Source organism: Phacochoerus africanus, chromosome 10 (assembly GCF_016906955.1).
Source record: "Phacochoerus africanus isolate WHEZ1 chromosome 10, ROS_Pafr_v1, whole genome shotgun sequence".
Taxonomy (NCBI): Eukaryota; Metazoa; Chordata; class Mammalia; order Artiodactyla; family Suidae; genus Phacochoerus; species Phacochoerus africanus.
Genome location: NC_062553.1, coordinates 66,464,913 through 66,485,018, shown reverse-complemented (window position 1 = coordinate 66,485,018; position 20,106 = coordinate 66,464,913). Strand labels below are relative to the sequence as shown.

General features: G+C 38.5%; 1 protein-coding gene and 1 pseudogene across 2 annotated transcripts in view; both read left to right on the top strand.

Moving 5' to 3' along the window:
• LOC125137512 (UDP-glucuronosyltransferase 2C1-like) overlaps positions 1-8,042 on the top strand; it is a 33,553-nt pseudogene extending 25,511 nt beyond the window's left edge.
• A 7,531-nt stretch (positions 8,043-15,573) lies between these two features.
• LOC125137511 (UDP-glucuronosyltransferase 2C1-like) overlaps positions 15,574-20,106 on the top strand; it is a 22,816-nt gene continuing 18,283 nt past the window's right edge. Inside the window, exon 1 of one of the 2 annotated variants that reach the window (XM_047798215.1) lies at positions 15,574-16,464. In XM_047798215.1, coding sequence (XP_047654171.1) covers positions 15,744-16,464 — 721 coding nt within the window. In that variant the 5' untranslated portion in view covers positions 15,574-15,743. Of the gene's footprint in view, positions 16,465-16,725; positions 16,744-20,106 lie in introns of those variants that run through there. The other variant, XM_047798216.1, reaches the window with a different exon arrangement.

Genomic DNA, 20,106 nt, shown 5'->3' with positions numbered 1-20,106 from the left:
GTAAAAAACCTATTTTTTTTAAACAGAATTTCATGAACTTTCCATAGTCTTTCTTTCTAGCCTGTTCTACCAACATCTGCACATTGAAACTCTGCACATCTCACTTCCCATTTCCCATCCACACAAAAATTTGGTTTCTTAAGTCCCTCCACTCCTGTTTATTCAAGTATTCTTACCTCTAGCCATTCATCCAGTGGCAAGTACTCTCCATCATTTAACTCTGCACAAATCTTTCAGAAGTTAGTGGAATGACTTAACTGTTGGAAGCACTAATTGCTGCTTAGCATGGACTAATCAATTGCTGCTTTCTGTAGAGCTTATAGAAATTTATATATGCCTGATGGCACAGAATTATGTAAAAGATGCTAACTAATTGAATTAATGATTCATAGAGGTGTCACAGTTTTCTGTTTCTGAAACTGTTACAACCTAGGATTTTTTTCTCTCTTTAGGTCATCCCCAAACCAGAGCTTTTATTACTCACTGTGGAACCAATGGGATCTATGAAGCTATATACCACGGGGTCCCTGTGGTGGGAATCCCCCTGTTTGGTGATCAGTTTGATAATATTGCTCGTGTCCAAGCTAAAGGGGCTGCTGTTCAATTAGACTTGAACACAATGACGAGTTCTGATCTGCTTAAGGCCTTGAGGACAGTTACTAACAACTCATCGTGAGTATCTTTTCTGAGAAGCATGTGTTTTTTTTATTTTTATTTTTTGGTCACATGCATAGCATGTGGTAGTTCCCAGCCAGGAATCAAACTTATGCCACAGCAGTGACAACGCCAGATCCGTAACTCCCTGAGCCACAAGGGAACTCCAGCATCAGTATTTTAAAAGGAGTAAGTTGTTTCATTCAGTTTAATTGATTATGTTTACAGAATCATGAGAACATAGCTAACATCAAATATGATTGTCTTACACTTCTCAAATTCTATGAAAGCATTTAAATTCACCTAGTCATACTGGGCAATAGATTAAAACCTCAAAGAACTGCTAAACTTATTTAAAGAAACTAAAGTATTGCTAAAGAGATGCACATATTTTTAGTAATGATATTTATTATTTTTTAAAATTTGCAGGTACTACAACTATAAGTAATACAATATGACAAAAACATAAATAAAAATAGTCATTTAACACTCCTCATATAGCTATAATGAATAATGTACACAAATATTCAGATATTTCCTTGTACTAATTTATACATAGGAAAGAAAAATAAGTGATTTTATAAAATCAGATAATGCTACTTTTTAATTGAAAAATCCTGTATTTGTATATTTTAATTTAAAAATGAGAGAAAGTCAATGAAGTGAAACTGAGAGATTCAAATGGAGACATAGAAGACCCCAGCCTCCCTGTTCCCTGACAAAGATCAAAGTTATACAGGTTTCCATAAACTAAAACACTCAAAGAGCTCTAAAGTCCACATAAGAAATGTTAACAATGTTGTAGAACAACCCCCCCTATGAATAATCACAAACGAATAGAACGAAGACAGCTTCATAATGCCTGCATCATCCCATCTCCAAGCCAGTATTGCTCAGCATCAAGAAAGAACTTCCCAGTTAGAAAGAGTTCTTCACCAAGAAAGGAAGAAAGAGTTGAATGACCAGTTTCTAAAGCCTTTGGGGGCACAGAAATAGAAAAGCCAATCCTAGGAATTCCTTTTGTTGCTCAGCAGTAACAAACCCAACTAGTATCCTTGAGGACACAGGTTCCATCCCTGGCCTCACTCAGTGGATTAAGGATCCAATGTGGCCGTGACCTGTGGTGTAGGTTGCAGATGAGGCTTGGATCCCGAGTTGCTGTGGCTGTGTCATAGGCCAGCTGCAGCAACTCCAATTTGAGCCCTAGCGTGAGAACCTCCATGTGCCACAGATGTGGCCCTAAAAAACAAAACAAACAAAAAATCCTAAAACTATATGAAGCCACAAAAGATCTCAAATAGCCATAGAAGTCCTGAGAAAAAATAATGACGCTGGAGGTATCCTGCTTCCTGTTAAAACTATGCTACAAACCTATGGTAATTTTAAAAGTACAGTGCTGGGAGAAAATAAGACACAGCAATGGACAGGATTAAGAGCCCTGAAAGAATATCCTTACATATAAATTTGAATAATATTTGACAAAGAAACCAAGAATACTCAAGAGGAAAAGGGCTGTTTATTCAATAAGAAGCACTGGGGAAACTGGGTAATCATATGCAAGAGAATGAAATTTGGATCCCTGTACTACATCACTTATAAAAATTGACTAGAAATGTTTAAAAGACTTAATCCTGAAACTATGAAACTCCTAGAAGAAAACAGGGGAAAAAGCTCCTTGACAAAGGTCTTGGCAACAATCTTTTGGATATGACACCAACAACACAAGGAACAAACAAAAAATCAACAAAGGGACTACAATAAACTAAAAACCTCTGCACAGCAAAAGAAATGATTTACAAAATGAAAGGCAGCCTACAAAAGGGGAGAAAATATAAACTACATATCTGATGAGAGATTAATATGCAGAATATATTTTAACAACTCATATAACTCAATAGCAAAAAAATTTAATGAGCGGAGTTATTAAATAGATATTTGCACACACAAAAAAAAACATACTCATGTCCAACAGGTGCTTTAAAAGGCTTGGCATCATCAAGCACAGTCAGAAACCCAGTGAGGTATCACCTCATGTCTCACAGAATATGGATCATCAAAAGACTGGGATAAGCAAGTGCTGGTGGATAAAGAGGTACTTGAGTGCACTGTGGTGTTATAGCCACTGTGAGACAGCAGGTAGCTCCTCCTCAGAAAAGGAGGACAGAACTGCTACACTGTCCAGCAGTAATCCCACTTCTTGATATATGTGTGTATATACACACATATATGTGTATGTGTATATATATATATACACATACACACACATGTGTAAAGTGGAATGAAAACAGACTATGGAAGAGATATATGCACTCCTGTGTTCATTGCAGCAGAATTCTCAGTAGCCATATAAGAAAACAACCTAAGTGTCTGTCAGTGGATGAATGGATAAAGATGTGGTATATGTATGCAAAAGGAATATTATTCAGCAAAGAGAAAGATCTTGCCATTTGTGACAAAATGACATTGTGCTAAATGAAATAAGTTAGAAGGAAGAATACTGTATGATATTATTTATATTTGTATATAAAAGGTCAAACTCAGAGAAACATAAGGTAGTAGAGTGGGTAGTTACCAGGAGCTAGGGGTTGGAGGAGTGAAGAAATGTTAGATAAAATTACAAGCTTTAGAAATAAAATGAATAAGTTCTTGGGAACTTTGTACAACATGGAGGTTAGCTGTAATCATAAATAAATTCTCAACAATGAATGATTATGTTTAGCATATTATCCTTTTGCTTTTTCTTTTTTTGCTTTTTAGGGCCGCACCTGCAGCATGTGGAAGTTCCCAGGCTAGGGGTCAAATCAGAGCTATAGCTGCTGGCTGTGCCACAACCACAGCAATGCGGATCCGAGCTGCATCTGCAGCCTACACCGCAGCTCACGGCAATGCCAGATCTTTAATCTACTGAGCAAGGCCAGGGATTGAACCCACAACCTCATGGTTCCTAGTTGGATTTGTTTCTGCCATGCCACAACAGGAATTCCAATCCTTTTTCAAAAAAAATCAAATAAATATATTCTAGAAGGAAAAAGAGACTGTATCAAAATTAAAATAATTGCTAAGCTTTGGAAAATATTTCTTTAATATCAGATAAATTCTTGATAAATTTTTTATATAAATCTATGAATAAATATTGACATTAAGGATTAGAATAATTGTTTTTAATGTTTCCAATTTTAGTCAGTATAAAATGACTCCTCTCTGAAGTCACTTCTCAATTTCCCATCCAAGTCTCTGAAATACCAGATTTAATTAAATTTAATTAATTTAATTTCTCCTTTCTGTATTATCATTATGATGTTATCAAAGCATATAGCACATACATCTTGTTCATGATCATAATTTCCAGTATTATTTAGCATTAGTTTTGTATTTATATGGACTTAATGATGCAATTGTGTTTTATTACATTCTTTCTCTTCCTGAAGAATTTTGTTTTTATTGATTTTTTTATCTCACAAATATTTTGTTTCTGTGTCTTGGAACTTTTGTTGCTGTTTCCTTATTTTCTGGAGCTATATCCAAAGGTACTTATTATATTCTTATATATCAAGAAAGGCCTCCCTTGTTTTTTATTTTTTTAATTTTTTTAATTTTTATTTCCCCAATACAATTTTATTTCTACTGTACAGCATGGTCACCCAGTTACACATACATGTATACATTCTTTTTTCTCCCATTATCATGCTCTGTCATAAGTGACTAGACATAGTTCCAGTGCTACACAGCAAAATCTCATTGTTAGTCCATTCCAAAAGCAATAGTTTTCATTTATTAACCCCAAGCTCCCAGCCGATCCCACTCCTCTCTCCCCCTCCCCCTTGGCAACCACAAGTCTATTCTCGAGGTTCATAATTTTCTGTGGAAAGGTTCATATGTGCTGTTTATTAGATTCCAGATACAAGTGATATCATATGGTATTTGTCTTTCTCTTTCTGCGTTTCTTCACTCAGTATGAGAGTCTCTAGTTCCATCCATGTTGTTGCAAAAGACATATGTCATTCTTTTTTATGGCTGAGTAGTATTCCATTGTGTATATATACCGTATCTGCCTAATCCAGTCATCTGTTGATTGATGGACATTTGGGTTGTTTCCATCTCTTGGCTACTTTGAATAGAGCCACAATGAACACGTGGGTGCATGTGTCTTTTTTAAGGAATGTTTTGTCTGGATATATGCCCAAGAGTGGGACTGCTGGGTCATATGGTAGTTCTATGTATAGATTTCTAAGGTATCTCCATACTGTTCTTCATAGTGGTTATACCAGTTTACATTCACACCAACAGTACAGGAGGGCTCCCTTTTCTCCACACCCCCACCAGCACTTGTTATTTGTGGATTTATTAATGATGGCCATTTTGACTGGTGTGAGGTGGTATCTCGTGGTAGTTTTGATTTGCATTTCTCTACTACTCAGAGATGTTGAGCATTTTTTCATGTGCTTGTTGGCCATCTGTACATCTTCCTTGTTGAAATGTCTATTCAGGTCTTTTGCCCATTTTTCAATTGGGTGGTTGGCTTTTTTGCTGTTGAGTTGTATAAGTTGCTTGTACATTCTAGAGATGAAGCCCTTGTCCGTTGCATCCTTTGAAAATATTTTCTCCCATTCTGTAAGTTGTCTTTTTGTTTTCTTTTTGGTTTCCTTTCTTTGTGCAAAAGCTTGTCAGTTTGATTAGGTCCCACTGGTTTATTTTTGCTCTTATTTCTGTTGCCTTAGGAGAATGAGTTGAGAAAATATTCATAATGTTGATGTCAGAGAGTGTTTTGCCTGTGTGCTTTCCAGGAGTTTGATGGTGCCTTGTCTTATGTATATATGTCTTTAAGCCATTTCGAGTTTATTTTTTGTGCATGGTGTGAGGGTGTGTTCTAGTTTCATTGCTTCGCATGCAGCTGTCCAGGTTTCCCAGCAATACTTGCTGAAATGCCACAACAATCAGACAAACAAAAGAAATAAAAGGCATCCAAATAACAAGAGAAGAGGTAAATGCAGATGACATGATACTATACATACAAAACCCTAAGGATTCACTCCAAAAACTACTTGAACTGATTAACAAATTCAGCAAAGAACTGTAAAACATTAATCAAGGAAATTAAAGAAGATGTAAAGAAATGGAAAGATATTCCATGCTCCTAGGTTGAAAAAATTAATATTGTAAAAATGTCCATACTACCCAAAGCAATCTACAGATTCAATGCAATCCCTATCAAATTACCCATGACATTTTTCACAGAACTAGAACAAACAATCCAAAAATATATATGGAACCACAAAAGACCCACAGTTGTCAAAGCAATCCTGAGAAACAAAAACCAAGCATGGGGCATAATTGTCCCAGACTTCAGGCAATATTACAAAGCCGCAGTCATCAAGACAGTGTGGTACTCGTACCAAAACAGACAGACATGCAGACCAATGGAACTGAATAGAGAACCCAGAAATAAACCCAGACACCTATGGTCAATTAATCTTTGACAAAGGAGGCAAGAACATAAAATGTGGAAAAGACAGTCCCTTGTTTTTTTAAACCAAAGGGCAGTAGGGCTTTGTATAAGTTGTTGTTGTTGGTTCATAGTTCTCAGAATATTTTGCATGCTCTTCCACTGTCTTCTATAATTTAATGTCCTGTATTCTCCATAAATGATGACTGCACATCAGTGTGGGATAATATTATCTCCTTTTTACACCTGCTTCACAAACCCAAGGAAACCTTTTTCTAAGTCGGCCATTCAAAACATTAAACCAAAACCCTGGCTTAGTCTTCTGTTCCTTGAGATAAGTTAAAAGTGTTAGGATTCTAGCTATTGGTATTGCTCCATCTCACCACCACCAGCACTTGCATCCCTCTGTAGCTTGAAGCAAATTTGGAGCTTCTACAAAATCTAGGACCCTACTTCTTGATCATAGGGTCAGTTGCAATTTTCTATTTTCATCTGAAATGTCAGGAGCAGGAAGATCACAGCTTAGAACAATTTCCTACTACTGTTGAAGCTTATTGTTAACACTAACACTCCATATCTAACCTGGGAAAGGATGGAGGGACAGGGAGGAGGGGTCCTTTCTCATAAATCCACCCCTCAATGCTGCTTCTGGTCACTATTGTGTTACCAATAATGCGCTCAGCAAATGAGACCACAATTCTGTATTCTCAGCCTATATATTCTACATTCCTATTTTGGAATTTTGAAAATGTTATTTCCAATTAGAAATTATTTTCTCTTCTACCTCCAGTTATTACAGAGACTGTGAAATGTCCAACAAATTCCATCCAATAGGCCACTGTATCTGGAAATATATCAAGAGGAAACAAACATCGATATGCATTCAGTTGTCTCAGTGATACATACCATTTATGACAATGTATTCATCATCATGTAATGTACATTTAATAATTAAAAAATTCGATATATCCTTTTTTAAACAAGTTTTCAAGTTGCTATTTATGTATTCAACTTTAGCTATAAAGAGAATGCTATGAAGTTATCAAGAATTCACCACGATCAGCCTGTAAAGCCCCTGGACCGGGCAGTCTTCTGGATCGAGTTTGTCATGCACCGCAAAGGAGCCAAGCACCTGCGGCCAGCAGTCCACGACCTCACCTGGTACCAGTACCACTCTCTGGATGTGATTGGTTTCCTGCTGGCATGTGTGGCAGTTGTTGTATTCCTGGTCACTAAATGTTGCCTGTTCTGTTGCTGGAAGTTTGGTAAAATATCAAGGAAGAGAAAGAGAGAATAGTTTTTGTTTTAACAGTTGATATGGAACAGGTGATCAAGTTTATCTGAATTAATTCAACCACTGGTTGGAACAGATTCCTCTCCTACTTTTTCTGAGTTCTTATCCATTTCTTAGCTTTTCACTTGAAACGTTAAAGAATCACCCCTAAAATGAGCCATATTATGTAGAATTAAGGTTTAAAATAACCTTTTCCTTAAAAAGAAATGATAAACACAAACAAAGGTAAAGTTGCTACTGTTAAAGATTTATTGCTTTACTTTATTCATAGCTCTTAGTTCAACAAACCTATATGCTCTTTGAGGGCTTAGGAACATAATGATTAATTCTGTTTTCAGTATTGATCATACTGAACATTTGCTAAATATGTAATATCATTTTGGGATCCAGTATGTAATAACTAGTGCATATTCTCTAAAGGAACTAGGCAAGAAATAGCATAGAGCACACTCTAGCCAGAGCTTCCCTTCCAGCCAGGAACATCAGGAGAGTGTTAGGGTCTCTACTCTGCTGCAAAGCACATTTCACACCATCAATTTCCTTTCCTTTGACACATCAGACTCTGTTATCTTTGGAATACAAACATTTTTTGTCTTTGATTTGAAGATTTGCCTTTATTTGGATATTAATAATGATAGTACTTCATTCGTATTGTTATATGGCTTTATAGAAGTCACTGATAAAGTAGCAGGATTGTTGATATAATGGAGCAAAAGTAAATGATTAGAATTTAATGCCTACCTTTTGTTTTTTCTTTTTAGGACAGCACCCATTGCATATGGAGGTTCCCAGGCTATGGGTCGAATCAGAGCTGTAGCTGATGGCCAGATCCAAGCTGCATCTGTGACCTACACCACAGCTCACGGCAATGCCAGATCCTTAACCCACTGAGTGAGACAAAGGATTGATCCTGCGTCCTCATGGATGCTAGTCGGTTTCGTTTCCACTCTATCACAATGGGAACTCCTAATACCTACCTTTTAAAGTATTTAATTTTTAAAAATTCTTTTCTACATTAATTTTACCTACAATGTACTCATTTGGAAAGAAGAAGCAAACTTAGATCTACACTACAGATACTTTGGGGGAAAAATGTGTTTCTCAGAAATGCTTTTTGCTATGGGGATGATTTTTCCATTTAATTAGAAACTCAGTGAGTTTTCTCATTTTTTCTTTTTTTTAAACCCCTATCACTCCCCTTGATCTTCTCATAAACTGTATTGTGATCACTATACCTAGCACAAGTACTTAGACTTCTTATTAAAAAACATCAGCCAAGTGTTTCCTGGTGGTTCAGCAGGTTAAGGGTCCAGCATTGTCACTTCTATGGTTGGGTCACTGCAGTGGAGTGGGTTCAATCCCTGGCCCCAGAACTTCTATATCCTGTGGGTGTGGCCAAAATAAATAAATAAAATTATGAGTTAAATTATTTTTTTAAAAAGCATCAGCCAGAAATCTGCAGTAAACAGGAAGACGCATGTTGAATTTTAATAAAAAGATGTCTCTTAAAAAAAAAAAAAAAAAGAGTATGCTCTTTTTTCTCTAATCATACAGGGTCAATTTTGGGAGGCGCTGACAGCGATTTTGTTTTGTGCTTCCACCATAATTCCTGTACCCCACAAGGCATATTACATCCCTCTCATGATCTGCCGGTACCTCTCTTTTGGCCAGAGGAGAATAACTAGAGTGAAGTCACAGTGTAATCCAGCCAGGTATAAGCTGGATGACTAAAGAAAGCTGGTATAACTCAAAAGAACTAGAGCAGCTCTCCAGTATTTACCGGCAGGAACACAGAGATTATATATGGAATTGTACACAAAGAGATTGGACTAAGGAGAGTAGAATATAAAGTTTTGTAAGGAACCACATTTTAAAAATTTTGGAGCTCTCTCTCAGGACATAGAATTGAATACTTGTGTTCAGACTCCAGAAAATGGTAGTAGCAGATTACCAGGATGCCTGTAGAAATTTGGAAAAAGTGATGGCCCACAGGAAGTGAAACTGATGTTCTAGAAGTACCACAGCAAACTGGAAGAAGGACTCCAAAGCCTTCAAGTATCTGACATGTTCAGATAAGTGTGCTTGTAAATCTGGAAAAGCTGTCATAGGATCGTTTCCTAAAATTATGAGATGTTCATAAACTGGGGGCCAGGTTGTTGGTAGTTACAAAACTGAGCTCAGTGATGTTAATTAGTATCAAAATCCCAGTGGAGAGCAGGTAATGGCCTCAGTCATCACAAGTTAGGAGGTCACAGTGATCACAGTGAACAGTGAGTTTAGAGTGGCAGCCATCCAGGCTTAACCCATGAACAGCCAGCAATATGGTGATAGAGATAAAACAGATAGGCCACTGAAATGGGTATTTCCCTGTCTCTACCATCAGAGAGTCCAGAGATAGGGATCAGAAGGATGAGAACCATCACTTCCCTCAAATCATAATCATATGCTACTTTTTTGGTTGCCTCTGCCCCGCATATGGAATCCACAGGCCAGGGATCAGATCTGAGTCGCAGTTGTGACCTATGCCACAGCTGTGGCAAGGCCATATTCTTAATCCACTGTGCTGAGCTGGGGATGAAACTTGTATCCCAGCACTCCAGATACACCACCAATCCCATTGTACCACAGGAAATTGCTTAAAAATAAGAAACAAAAACATTGATGTGTGCTACATCGATTGACTCTTCCTTTCATGAACAATTTCTCTGTAGCATGCTATGTTTGAGCATTTTACTCGAAGAAGAAATTCATTCACAATTAGAGTCAAACCTCTCAAAACCTGCTGCCAGTTTATCATTAAGTCTACATAACAGTCTAACTCCTTTTTTTTTTTTTTTTTCATTTCAAAAATCTTCAGCAGCATCTGCACCAGCAGTACTTGCCATCTCAAGAAATCACTTTCTTTGCTCCTCCAGAAGGGGCAGCACCTCACTTGTTAGTTCTGTCATAAGAATGTAGCAATGCATTCACACCTTTAGGTTCTACTTCTAATTCAAGTTCTATTCCTATTTCTGCCACAACTGCAGTTCTTTGTTCTACTGTAATCCTGAACCCTTCAAATATCCTTGAGAGCTGGAAACAGCTTCTTCCAAATTCCTGTTATTATTGATATTTTTGACCTCTTCTCATGAATCACAAATGTTCTTACTGGCATCTAGAATCGTGACTTCTTTCTAGCAATTTTTCAACTCTCTTTGCTCACTTCCATGAGAGAAGTCACCATCCATGGCTGCTAGTGTCTTAAAAAATGTATGTTTTAAATAATAAGACTTGAAAGTTGAAAGTGCTCTGATCCATGGGATATAGAATAATTGTCCTGTCAGAAGGCTTGAAAAAATATTGTGCATTTCCACGAAGGCTCCTGAGTGACCAGCTGAATCACCAGTGAACACTAATATTTTAAAAGAAATCATTTTCTGAATATCGTGTCTCAACAATGTGTTAAACATATTCAGTAATCCATCTAGTAAAGACATGAGCTGTCATCCAGGCTTTGTTGTTCCATTTATAGAGCACAGGCAGGGTAGATTTAGCATCATTCTTGAAGACCCTAGAATTTTCAGAACGGTGCTTAAACATTGGCTTCCGCTTCAAGTCACCAGCTGCTTTGTCCCCAAAAAGAGAGTCAGCCTGTCCTCTGAAACCTCAAAGCCAGGCACTGACTTCTCCTCCTTAGCTATGAAAATCCAAGATGGCATCATCTTCTAGTATAAGGCCAATTCATCTGCATTAAAAGTCTGTGGTTAGTGTAGCCACCTTCATGTATTACCTTAGCTAGATCTTCTTTCTAAATAACGTGCCATGGCTTCTACATCAGCACTTGCTGCTTCACTTTGCACTTTTCTGCTATGAAGATGGATGCTTTCTTTAACTCAAATGAACCTAACTCTGCTTCCACTTTTTTTTTTCTTTGCCCTACAGCATCCTCACCCCTCTCAGCCGTCTTAGAAATGGAGAGTTAGGGCCTTGCTCTGAATTTAGGCTTTGGCTTAGCAGAATATTGGGGCTGGTTTGGGCATCTGCCCAGATCATGAAATCTGTCTCCATATAAGCAATAAGGCTGATTGACTTTCTTATTATTCATGAGCTCACTGGAGTAGCACTTTTAATTTCCTTCAAGGGAGGCCTTTGGAGTTCCCATCGTGGTTCAGTGGTTAACAAATCCGACTAGGAACCATGAGGTGGTGGGTTCGATCTCTGCCCTTGCACAGTGGGTTAACGATCTGGCATTCCCATGAGCTGTGGTGTAGGTCGCTGATGTGGCTCGGATCCTGCATTGTTGTGGCTCTGGCGTAGGATAGCGGCTACGGCTCGGATTGGACCCCTAGCCTGAGAACCTCCATATGCCGCAGCAGCAGCAGCCCAAGAAATGGCAAAAAGACAAAAAAAAAAAAAAAAAAGAATCCTCCCTTTACAAAAGGTTTCCCTTATTTAGTGGAAGAATCTTAGCTAATGGCCTGTCTTCACTTTCAGCTTGCCTTCCTGACTAAACTTCATTATTTCTAGCTTTGAGTTAAAGGAGAGACATTCAGCAATTCCCTGTGCTTGACACTTAAAGGCCAATGCAGAGCTATGAACAGCCTAATTTCAATATTACTGTTTCTCAAGAATAACGAGATCTGAGGAGTAGGAGACAGAGAAACAGCCAGTTGATGGAGTAGTTAGAAGATAAATATTAAGTTCACAGTCATAGTGTATGAGGTTTTCTGGTGTCCCTCCAAAACTGCAGGGCTAACATCAAGGATCATTGTCACAGACCACCTTAACAAATATAATAATAATTAAATAGTTTGAAATAGTGCAAGAATTACAAATGCAATATGGATGTAGGAAGTGAGCAAATTCTGTTAGAAAAATGGCACCAATTGACTTGTTTGACTCAGGGTGGCCACAGACTTTCAATAGTAAAAATCCAACATCTGGATTTATATCAAGCACAATAAGGAAAATTACCATAAAACTAGGTATACCTGTACTTTTCAAAGACTCTTTCTCCCTACAGGATCAATTTCCTAGGCACTGGGGATTACCGCTTGGACCTTTTGAGGTATCCACTAGGCAACCCCTTATAGACTGAAACTGATTCCTCTCACCTTCACCCTTTCCCCTACCAAAGCACCAGCAGAAAATAAGATTACTTTTCTGTGGATGGTGGAAATTAAAGATCTTAAAGAAATCATGTAGGATGATGATCTCCCTTGTATCTGAGCCCTGCCAGAGATCCCAGAAAATGGTAGTGCATTCCTGGAAATTCATCTGAGAAATCACTCTACAACACCCCTATATCACACGTGGTATCTGTGGTAGGGCAGGTTAACACATCTCAGTCCGTGGTATAAGGCCACTGCTTTCATGCTTGTTCTCTGCATTCTTCCTGCAAAGAAGAGCAGACACGGTTCTTGTTACTTGGAACAGACAACAGCATACACTTACAGTTTTACCTGAAGCACTTTCTTCTCTTCCCTTATAATGTAGCTGAAGGGATATGAATTATCTGGATACCTTTGAGAAGACTGTACTAATGGACTATGTTGAGAATGTTGTGCAAATTAGACAGGATGAGCCAGAAGGGGCTAGTATGTTGGGCAGCTGTGTGAAACACATGAGGCTTGGAATCTGAGAGATTAAATGCAATGAATATTCAAATGTGACCCACCACATCGATAAACTTGAGATCCAGCAAAAACATTCAAACTTTCATTGTTTTGTGCGCTGTTATCTGTGGTCTTGTCATGAATTGCCTTTATTATGTGAAGTCATGTTCTTATGCCGAAATTGTCAGTGTTTTTGACATGAAAAGATGATACATTTTTTCAGTGTTTTTTTTTTGCATCTTTGGAGATGATTACATATTTTTAAAAATTTTTCATTCTCTTAATGTTATGTATCACATACTGATTTATGTATGTTGACCTATCCTTGAATCCCAGGGATAAATCCTATTGGATTGTGGTGTATGATCTCTTTTTTGTGCTGTTGAATTTGGTTTACTAATTCTTGTTTAAAATTTTTACATCTACCTTCATCAAAGATATTGGTCTCTAATTTTGTTTTGAAAAGTTTTGGTCTCTCTTTTAGTTTCAAGGGACATCACTTTCAGTTAAATATGGGGTCACCATATTTTTCTTTGAGAACTTTGAGTATACCAACCAACTCTGTCCTGGCTTGCAAAGTTTCCACTGAGAAATCCAATAATATATACATGGCAGTTTTCGTGCATGAAACAAGGTGTTTTTTTTAGACTTTCTCATACATTTTCTGTGGATATTTCTGTTTCACATTCTTTCTTCCCTCTTGAAGGGTATTTCTTTAAGTTGTATGCCTTCTTCGATGCCACAACGCCAACCGAGTATGAAGATCCTTCTATTTCCTCTCTCTGGTGTAGAGTCCTGAAATGCTCCTATTTACGGGCCTGCCCCTAATCTCTCAGATTGGGGGCAGGTTTCTGCACTTGCTCACTAGCTGTCTGCAAAGGCTCACTCTCTCTGTCCTTGGCAGAGCCGGAGAGAGCCGGGGGGCAGGGGGAGGAACAAAAAGCTGTGGGTGAGGTACACAAAGCATTGGAGGAGCCTCTGGCACCTCAGAGGGATCAGCAGCTGAGGTGTCCCAAGCAGGCATGTGGAAGGCTTCCTGATGGAGTCCACAAATAGTTTAGTAGGAAGAACCCAAAAATGGTTCGCATTCCTTGGATAAATTCTAAGGTCAGGCAGCGATCCCAGCCTCTCCTATCTCCTTAGCCTTTCAGATCACCTCAGTGATCTGAGTGAGGTGACAAAGAAGGGGCATCCCTTACTGCTGAGGAAACCAGGCACTCATTCATAGGATCTCACTTTCCCTCACACTTCACACAGATTTTTCCTGCCATCAAGCCATGATAACTGGGGAAGGAGTGACACAGAAAAGTTTCATCCCACTGGTGGATGAAACTTGTCCACTCGACTCTCGGAAAGGTATTCTCATTCCTACATGGCTGCCAAAATCAAAGGTCTCTGGGGGAATGACCGAAGAGATATCCCATTAGGCAGCATTGCAGACGACAGCCTAGAAAAGACATTCTCATCATAAAAACTTTAAAGGAAACTGTCATCAGTGGAGGAGGATCGTGGAGCAATGTAAGATGAGAAAATCTGTCAGGATCTTGCAGGCCATTTCAGAGAGTACAGATTTCAAAGAACATAAAACACTTATTAAAGCATTTTGCTCGAGTATATTTTCTCAAATAGATTTTTTTTGAAAATCAGACAAGTTTATCTACAGAGATTGAATTTCAGTTACAGGAGCAGTGCTATTGGAAGGCTCCTGCAGTAGGTCCAAGATTTGATGGATGGTAGTGAAGAATGCAAAGGAAAATAGATTGATGTATTAATTTGGGGGTAGACTATATAGATGTAGTAAGCCATTGAGTAATTACAGAATTATAGTTTATTATTAGCCAACTATTATTCTATGATAATGTTATATCACTATATTGATTAATTCCTTGAGGAAAGTCAGCTTTTCCAGCACAAGGATTATAGATGAAGTTATGGTCCTAAATACCAAGAGATTCCTTTCTACGTGGGGGTATGTCTTCCATATGTGAGGATTAAAACCAAAAAGTGGAATTTTACATTGCAAGAAGGATCTTAGAAGAAAGAGGAGACAATAATAAAATTGAATGTGATGGAAAGAAGGATAAGAGTAGCAAGACACCTTCAAGGCTTGGTTTCTCCATTCTAATACATCTCTTCTCAATTAAACAGAAACAGAACTTGCATTCATATGTGCAGTATTAGTAAAAATATTTCTTCTCTTCATCTTAAAAATTGATGTGACTTAGCAGAAAGGGGCCTGAATAATCAGAATGTTTATATTTGAATCTTCCCGCCTAAACACCTCTTAAAACACACAAATCCTTTCCTTCTGGCAGTAAGCAATGGCCTTTTTCCTGTGTGGAATATCTTGTGGAATTTGCAGTAGGAGAAATGCTACAAAACCGTTCTGTTCAAAGGAACATTCAAATGAAACCAAAGAAAAAGGTCCACAAGTCTAGTCTTAATGGATATACATCACATTTACTTAACAGATTTTAGAAATTACTCTGAATTTGTGTTACCTTTAAACCCCTTTCTTTTAGTATTCTTAAAAAGGAGTTTGGAAACTCATTCTGGGGAAGTATTCTATTAACTTATTGACTTTGTTAACCTTTTTTTTTTTCATGAAAGAAGTTCCTTTTAATCTTTAATACAGAGTACACAGTTCAAAGTTCATCCCAACCTACTATATGACTGGGAGTGTCAAGCACAGATCTTTGGATTGGGAATTTCATGTGCTTGGTTTAAAGCCCAGATTTAGTTTGAGGAAGAGTTAATCATGAAGACTGTGAAGGGCTTCTGTGTCTTTTTCGTGCTGCATCTATGTTTCTTCGACTCAGGAATGACTGGGAAAGTCCTTGTATGGCCCATGGATTTTAGTCACTGGATCAATTTAAAAGTTATTCTGGAAGAACTCCAAGTTCGTGGGCATGAGATAACCATCCTGATGCCTTCATCAAGCTCTCTGCTTGATCATGCCAAGCTTCCCTTTAACGTGGAGATCCTTCAAATTACAAAAAGCAAAGAAAGCTTCAGGGAAGAGCTGAATGCTGGTCTCTATACAATCTCTTTTGAAGTGCCGAAACTTTCATGGTGGAACAGGCAAGTCAAGATAACACAAATGCTCAGAGATTTTTTTTTGACAACCAAAATAATATGTGACAGTGCTGTCACAAACAAGGAGTTACTCAGCAGGCTACAGGCAGCAAAGTTTGATGTCTGTATTGCTGACCCTTTAAGCTTTTGTGGGGAGTTGGTGGCTGAGCTCCTCAATATTCCATTTGTATACTCTTTTCGTTTTTCCAATGGAAATGTCTTTGAGAGACTATGTGCTGGACTTCCTATGCCTTCTTCATATGTTCCGAGCAGCACATCAGGACTGACAGATAACATGACTTTTGTTCAGAGGCTGGAGAATTGGTTATTGTATGCAGTGACTGAAGTGATATATCCATATTTTGTATTTCCAGAATGGGATGAGTATTATAGCAAAGTTTTAGGTAAGAGAAATTTGCATGTAATCGTGATTCTTGTTTCACATATAAAATATAAATATTAGCATTCCTGTTGTGTTTCAGCAGGTTGAGAGTCCGACACGGTGTCTGTGGGGAGGCAGGCCGATCCCTGGCCTTGCTCAGTGGGTTAAGTATCCAGCGTTGCTGGAAGATGTGGCATAGGTCTCAGATGCAGCTCAGATTCCCTGTTGCTGTGGCTGTGATGTTTGCCTGTGGCTGCAGCTCTGATTTGATGCCTAGCCCAGGAACTTCCATATGCTCCAGGTGTGGTTGTCAAATAAAAAAAAAAAAAAAAGTAAACTGTGTAAAACTTTCAAAAACTATTTTTAAGTGAGGACCCAATATCCTATCGCCAAACTGCTTTGATTGAAAGTAATAATAATAATTTTTCCTTCTTTTTTTGTTTTTTCTTTGTTTTATATAATTGACTAGTAACAATACATTAGAGGAGGAAATGGAGAAAGACTATCTTTTATATTTATCCATAAATCCTTTCGATGCTACTTATTTTTTTGAATACCTGGAGAATCAAATCTGACAGTGTGCTTAATTTCCAAACCTTGAACTATTTCTCTCTTGTTTACTTCTGATATAAAGCCTCTGTCTTTCTGATTAACCTGCTGTTTCTCAGCCTTTCTGTTTGCATCCTATCAAGACTTGGTTGGCTGGTTCCCAGGCTAACATGTCCTGACATGAAACTAGATAATAAAGGAATACATCTTGGCTTCACCTGCTTTTATCTTCCAAAGGAGAGAGGGAAGATTTTTCACAAAAGGATCATGTTTCCAGACCTTTAAACTCATTTCATGGTTTTCTTCTTCTATTCGTAGCTGCTTTAGAGGACAATGAGTGAGTTTGGCCTTGAGCACAAAGATTTTCTCTATTTCAGCAAGATGCTTTACCACTTCATTTTTCCTTTTGCATAATTAATTTTTTTATTTAAGAGCTTGCATTCACTGGTGTTAAGGATGCTTTTGCATAGGATTATGAGTTACCTTAGCAGAAGGAGTGCCCTAATTACACTGTTTGGTTACTTTTTTTTTTTTTGTCTTTTTGCCATTTCTTGGGCTGCTCCCACAGCATATGGAGGCTCCCAGGCTAGGGGTCGAATCGGAGCCGTAGCTGCCAGCCTATGCCAGAACCACAGCAAAGCAGGAACCTAGCCGCATCTGCAACCTACTCCACAGTTCATGGCAATGCCGGATCATTAACACACTGAGCAAGGGGGCAGGGATGGAACCCGCAACCTCATGGTTCCTAGTCGGATTCGTTAACCACTGCGCCACGACGGGAACTCCTCCTGGTTAGTTTTTTGAGATAGAATTACCATCTAACATTGTATTAGTTTCAGGTGTGAATGAACAAACTTAATAAGTAGTCAGTCTAAGAAGGAAATGGAAAAAAAAATTTTAAAGGCAACGTGATGATTATAACCTCAGAGACATTCTTTCACCAAGCTCTAAAGACTGTCTAACCCCTTTAACACTCACAGCACAATTATATAAAGTTGTTGTGACAAAGGGTTATACATCAGAGCAGTGTACTGATAGTTTACATAGGCCACAAAGGCAATTAATGAGTCAGTGTGACCCCTTAAGGGGGTGAAGGAAGGACTGTTCTTTCCAAGGAGTTCCCTTGTTGGTGCTAGAAGGAAATGACTCACTTGTTCTTTTCCCCTGTATCTTCAAAGGTGATCTTGTTAATGTACAATGCAGACATAAAATGTACCCTGAACAGGGAGGGGCAGAGATGGTAGCTCAAAGGCAGAGGAAACTGTTGAATTTTTCTCGTCTACCTTAAATTCAGTTTGTGTCAGAACAGGTGTACAACGTAATGATTCGATATGTGTATGTGTTGCAAAATAATCACCACAGTAACTCAAGTTAACATTCGACACCACCCATAGCTACAAATCTGTTTTTATCTTAAGATGAGAGCTTCTAGGACCTACTCTCTTAGCACAGTTCAAATATACAATACAGTATGATTTACTATAGCCATCGTGGTGTAAATTGCACCCTCGAGATGTATTTTTTTGGAACTGGAATTTTTGCCTTTTGATCGTCTTTACCTTGGTAATGTGCCCCCCCTCCAACCTCCAGCATCTGGCAACCACCAATCCGTTCTCTGTTTCTGCATTTGTTATTTCTTTTGAGAGTCCACATTTAAGTGATAGAAACAGTGTTTGCCTCTCTCTGCCTGTCCTACTTCGCTTATCATAATGTCCTAAAGTCCCATCCACTTTGAGGTAAATGGTAGCTGTCCCTTTTCCATGACACAATAATATTCTCCTGTATATAAAACTGCATTTTCTTTATCCATTCAGCTATTGGAAAGCAGGTCGATTGTTTCCACTTTTTGGCTATTGTACATGATGATACAGTGACCATGGGGGTGGGAGGGCCAGTAGTAGTTTGATTTTCAATTTTTTCAGGAACGTCCCCACTGTTTTTCTGTTTTAGCAGCCCCGACTACATTACCACCAACCGTCTGTGAGGGTTCCCTTTTTCTCCACATCCTCACCAGTGTGTGTTATTCTCTTATCTTTTTGATGACAGTGTCTAATAGTGTGAGCTGATCCCTCACTGTGGTTTTGATAAGGATTTCCCTGAAGATTAGTAAATTGAGCACATTTGTATGTATTTGTGGGTCATTTGAATTTCTTTTGTGGGAAAATCTCTATAGGCATCCTTGGCTAGATTTTTTGTTTGTTTGTTTGTTTGTTTTTTTGCGGGCCACACCCATGGCATATGGAGATTCCCTGGCTAGGGGTCTAATCGAGCTGTTGCCACCGGCCTATGCCAGAGCCACAGCAACACCAGATCTGAGCCACGTCTGCAACCTACACCACAGCTCACGGCAGTGCAGGATCCTTAACCCACTGAGCAAGGCCAGGGATCGAACCCGCCACCTCATGGTTCCCAGTCAGATTCGTTTCTACTGTGCCACAATGGGAACTCCTGCTGGTTTTTTTTTTTTTTTAATTGAATTATTTGGATTTTTGCTATTGAATTGTATGAGATCCCTAGACATTTTAGATGATAACCCTGTATCAAATTATACCTTTCACATATTTCCTCTCATCTTATACATTGCCTTTTCATTGTATAGATCATTTCTTTGCTGCCAGAAGTTTTTTAATTTGAAGTAGACATCACTTTTCTTTTTTTTGGGGGGGTGCTCACCTGCATGAAAGTGTGGAGGTTCCCAGGCTAAGGGTTGAATTGGAGCAGCAGCTACAGGCCTAAGCCACAGGCACAGCAACGCCAGATCCGAGCCACATCTGCAACCTACCCACAGCTCATGGCAATGCCAGAGCTTTAACTCACTGACTCAGGCCAGGGTCAAACCCACATCCCAAGGATATTAGTTGAGGTCTTAACCTGCTGAGCCACAATGGGAACTCCTAGTCTTCACTTTTTCTTTTTAATTTTATTGCTTACGCTTTTGTGTCATATAAAAAAATTGCCAAGAGCCATGTCAGGATTTTCCCTATATCTTTCTCTTGGAATTTTATGATTTCAGGTCTTACATTTATACTTTTAATCCATTACAAGTTAGTTTTGTAGGGGAGTTAAATTAGGATCTAGTTTCATGTTTTTGCAAGTGAATATCTAATTTTTGTTC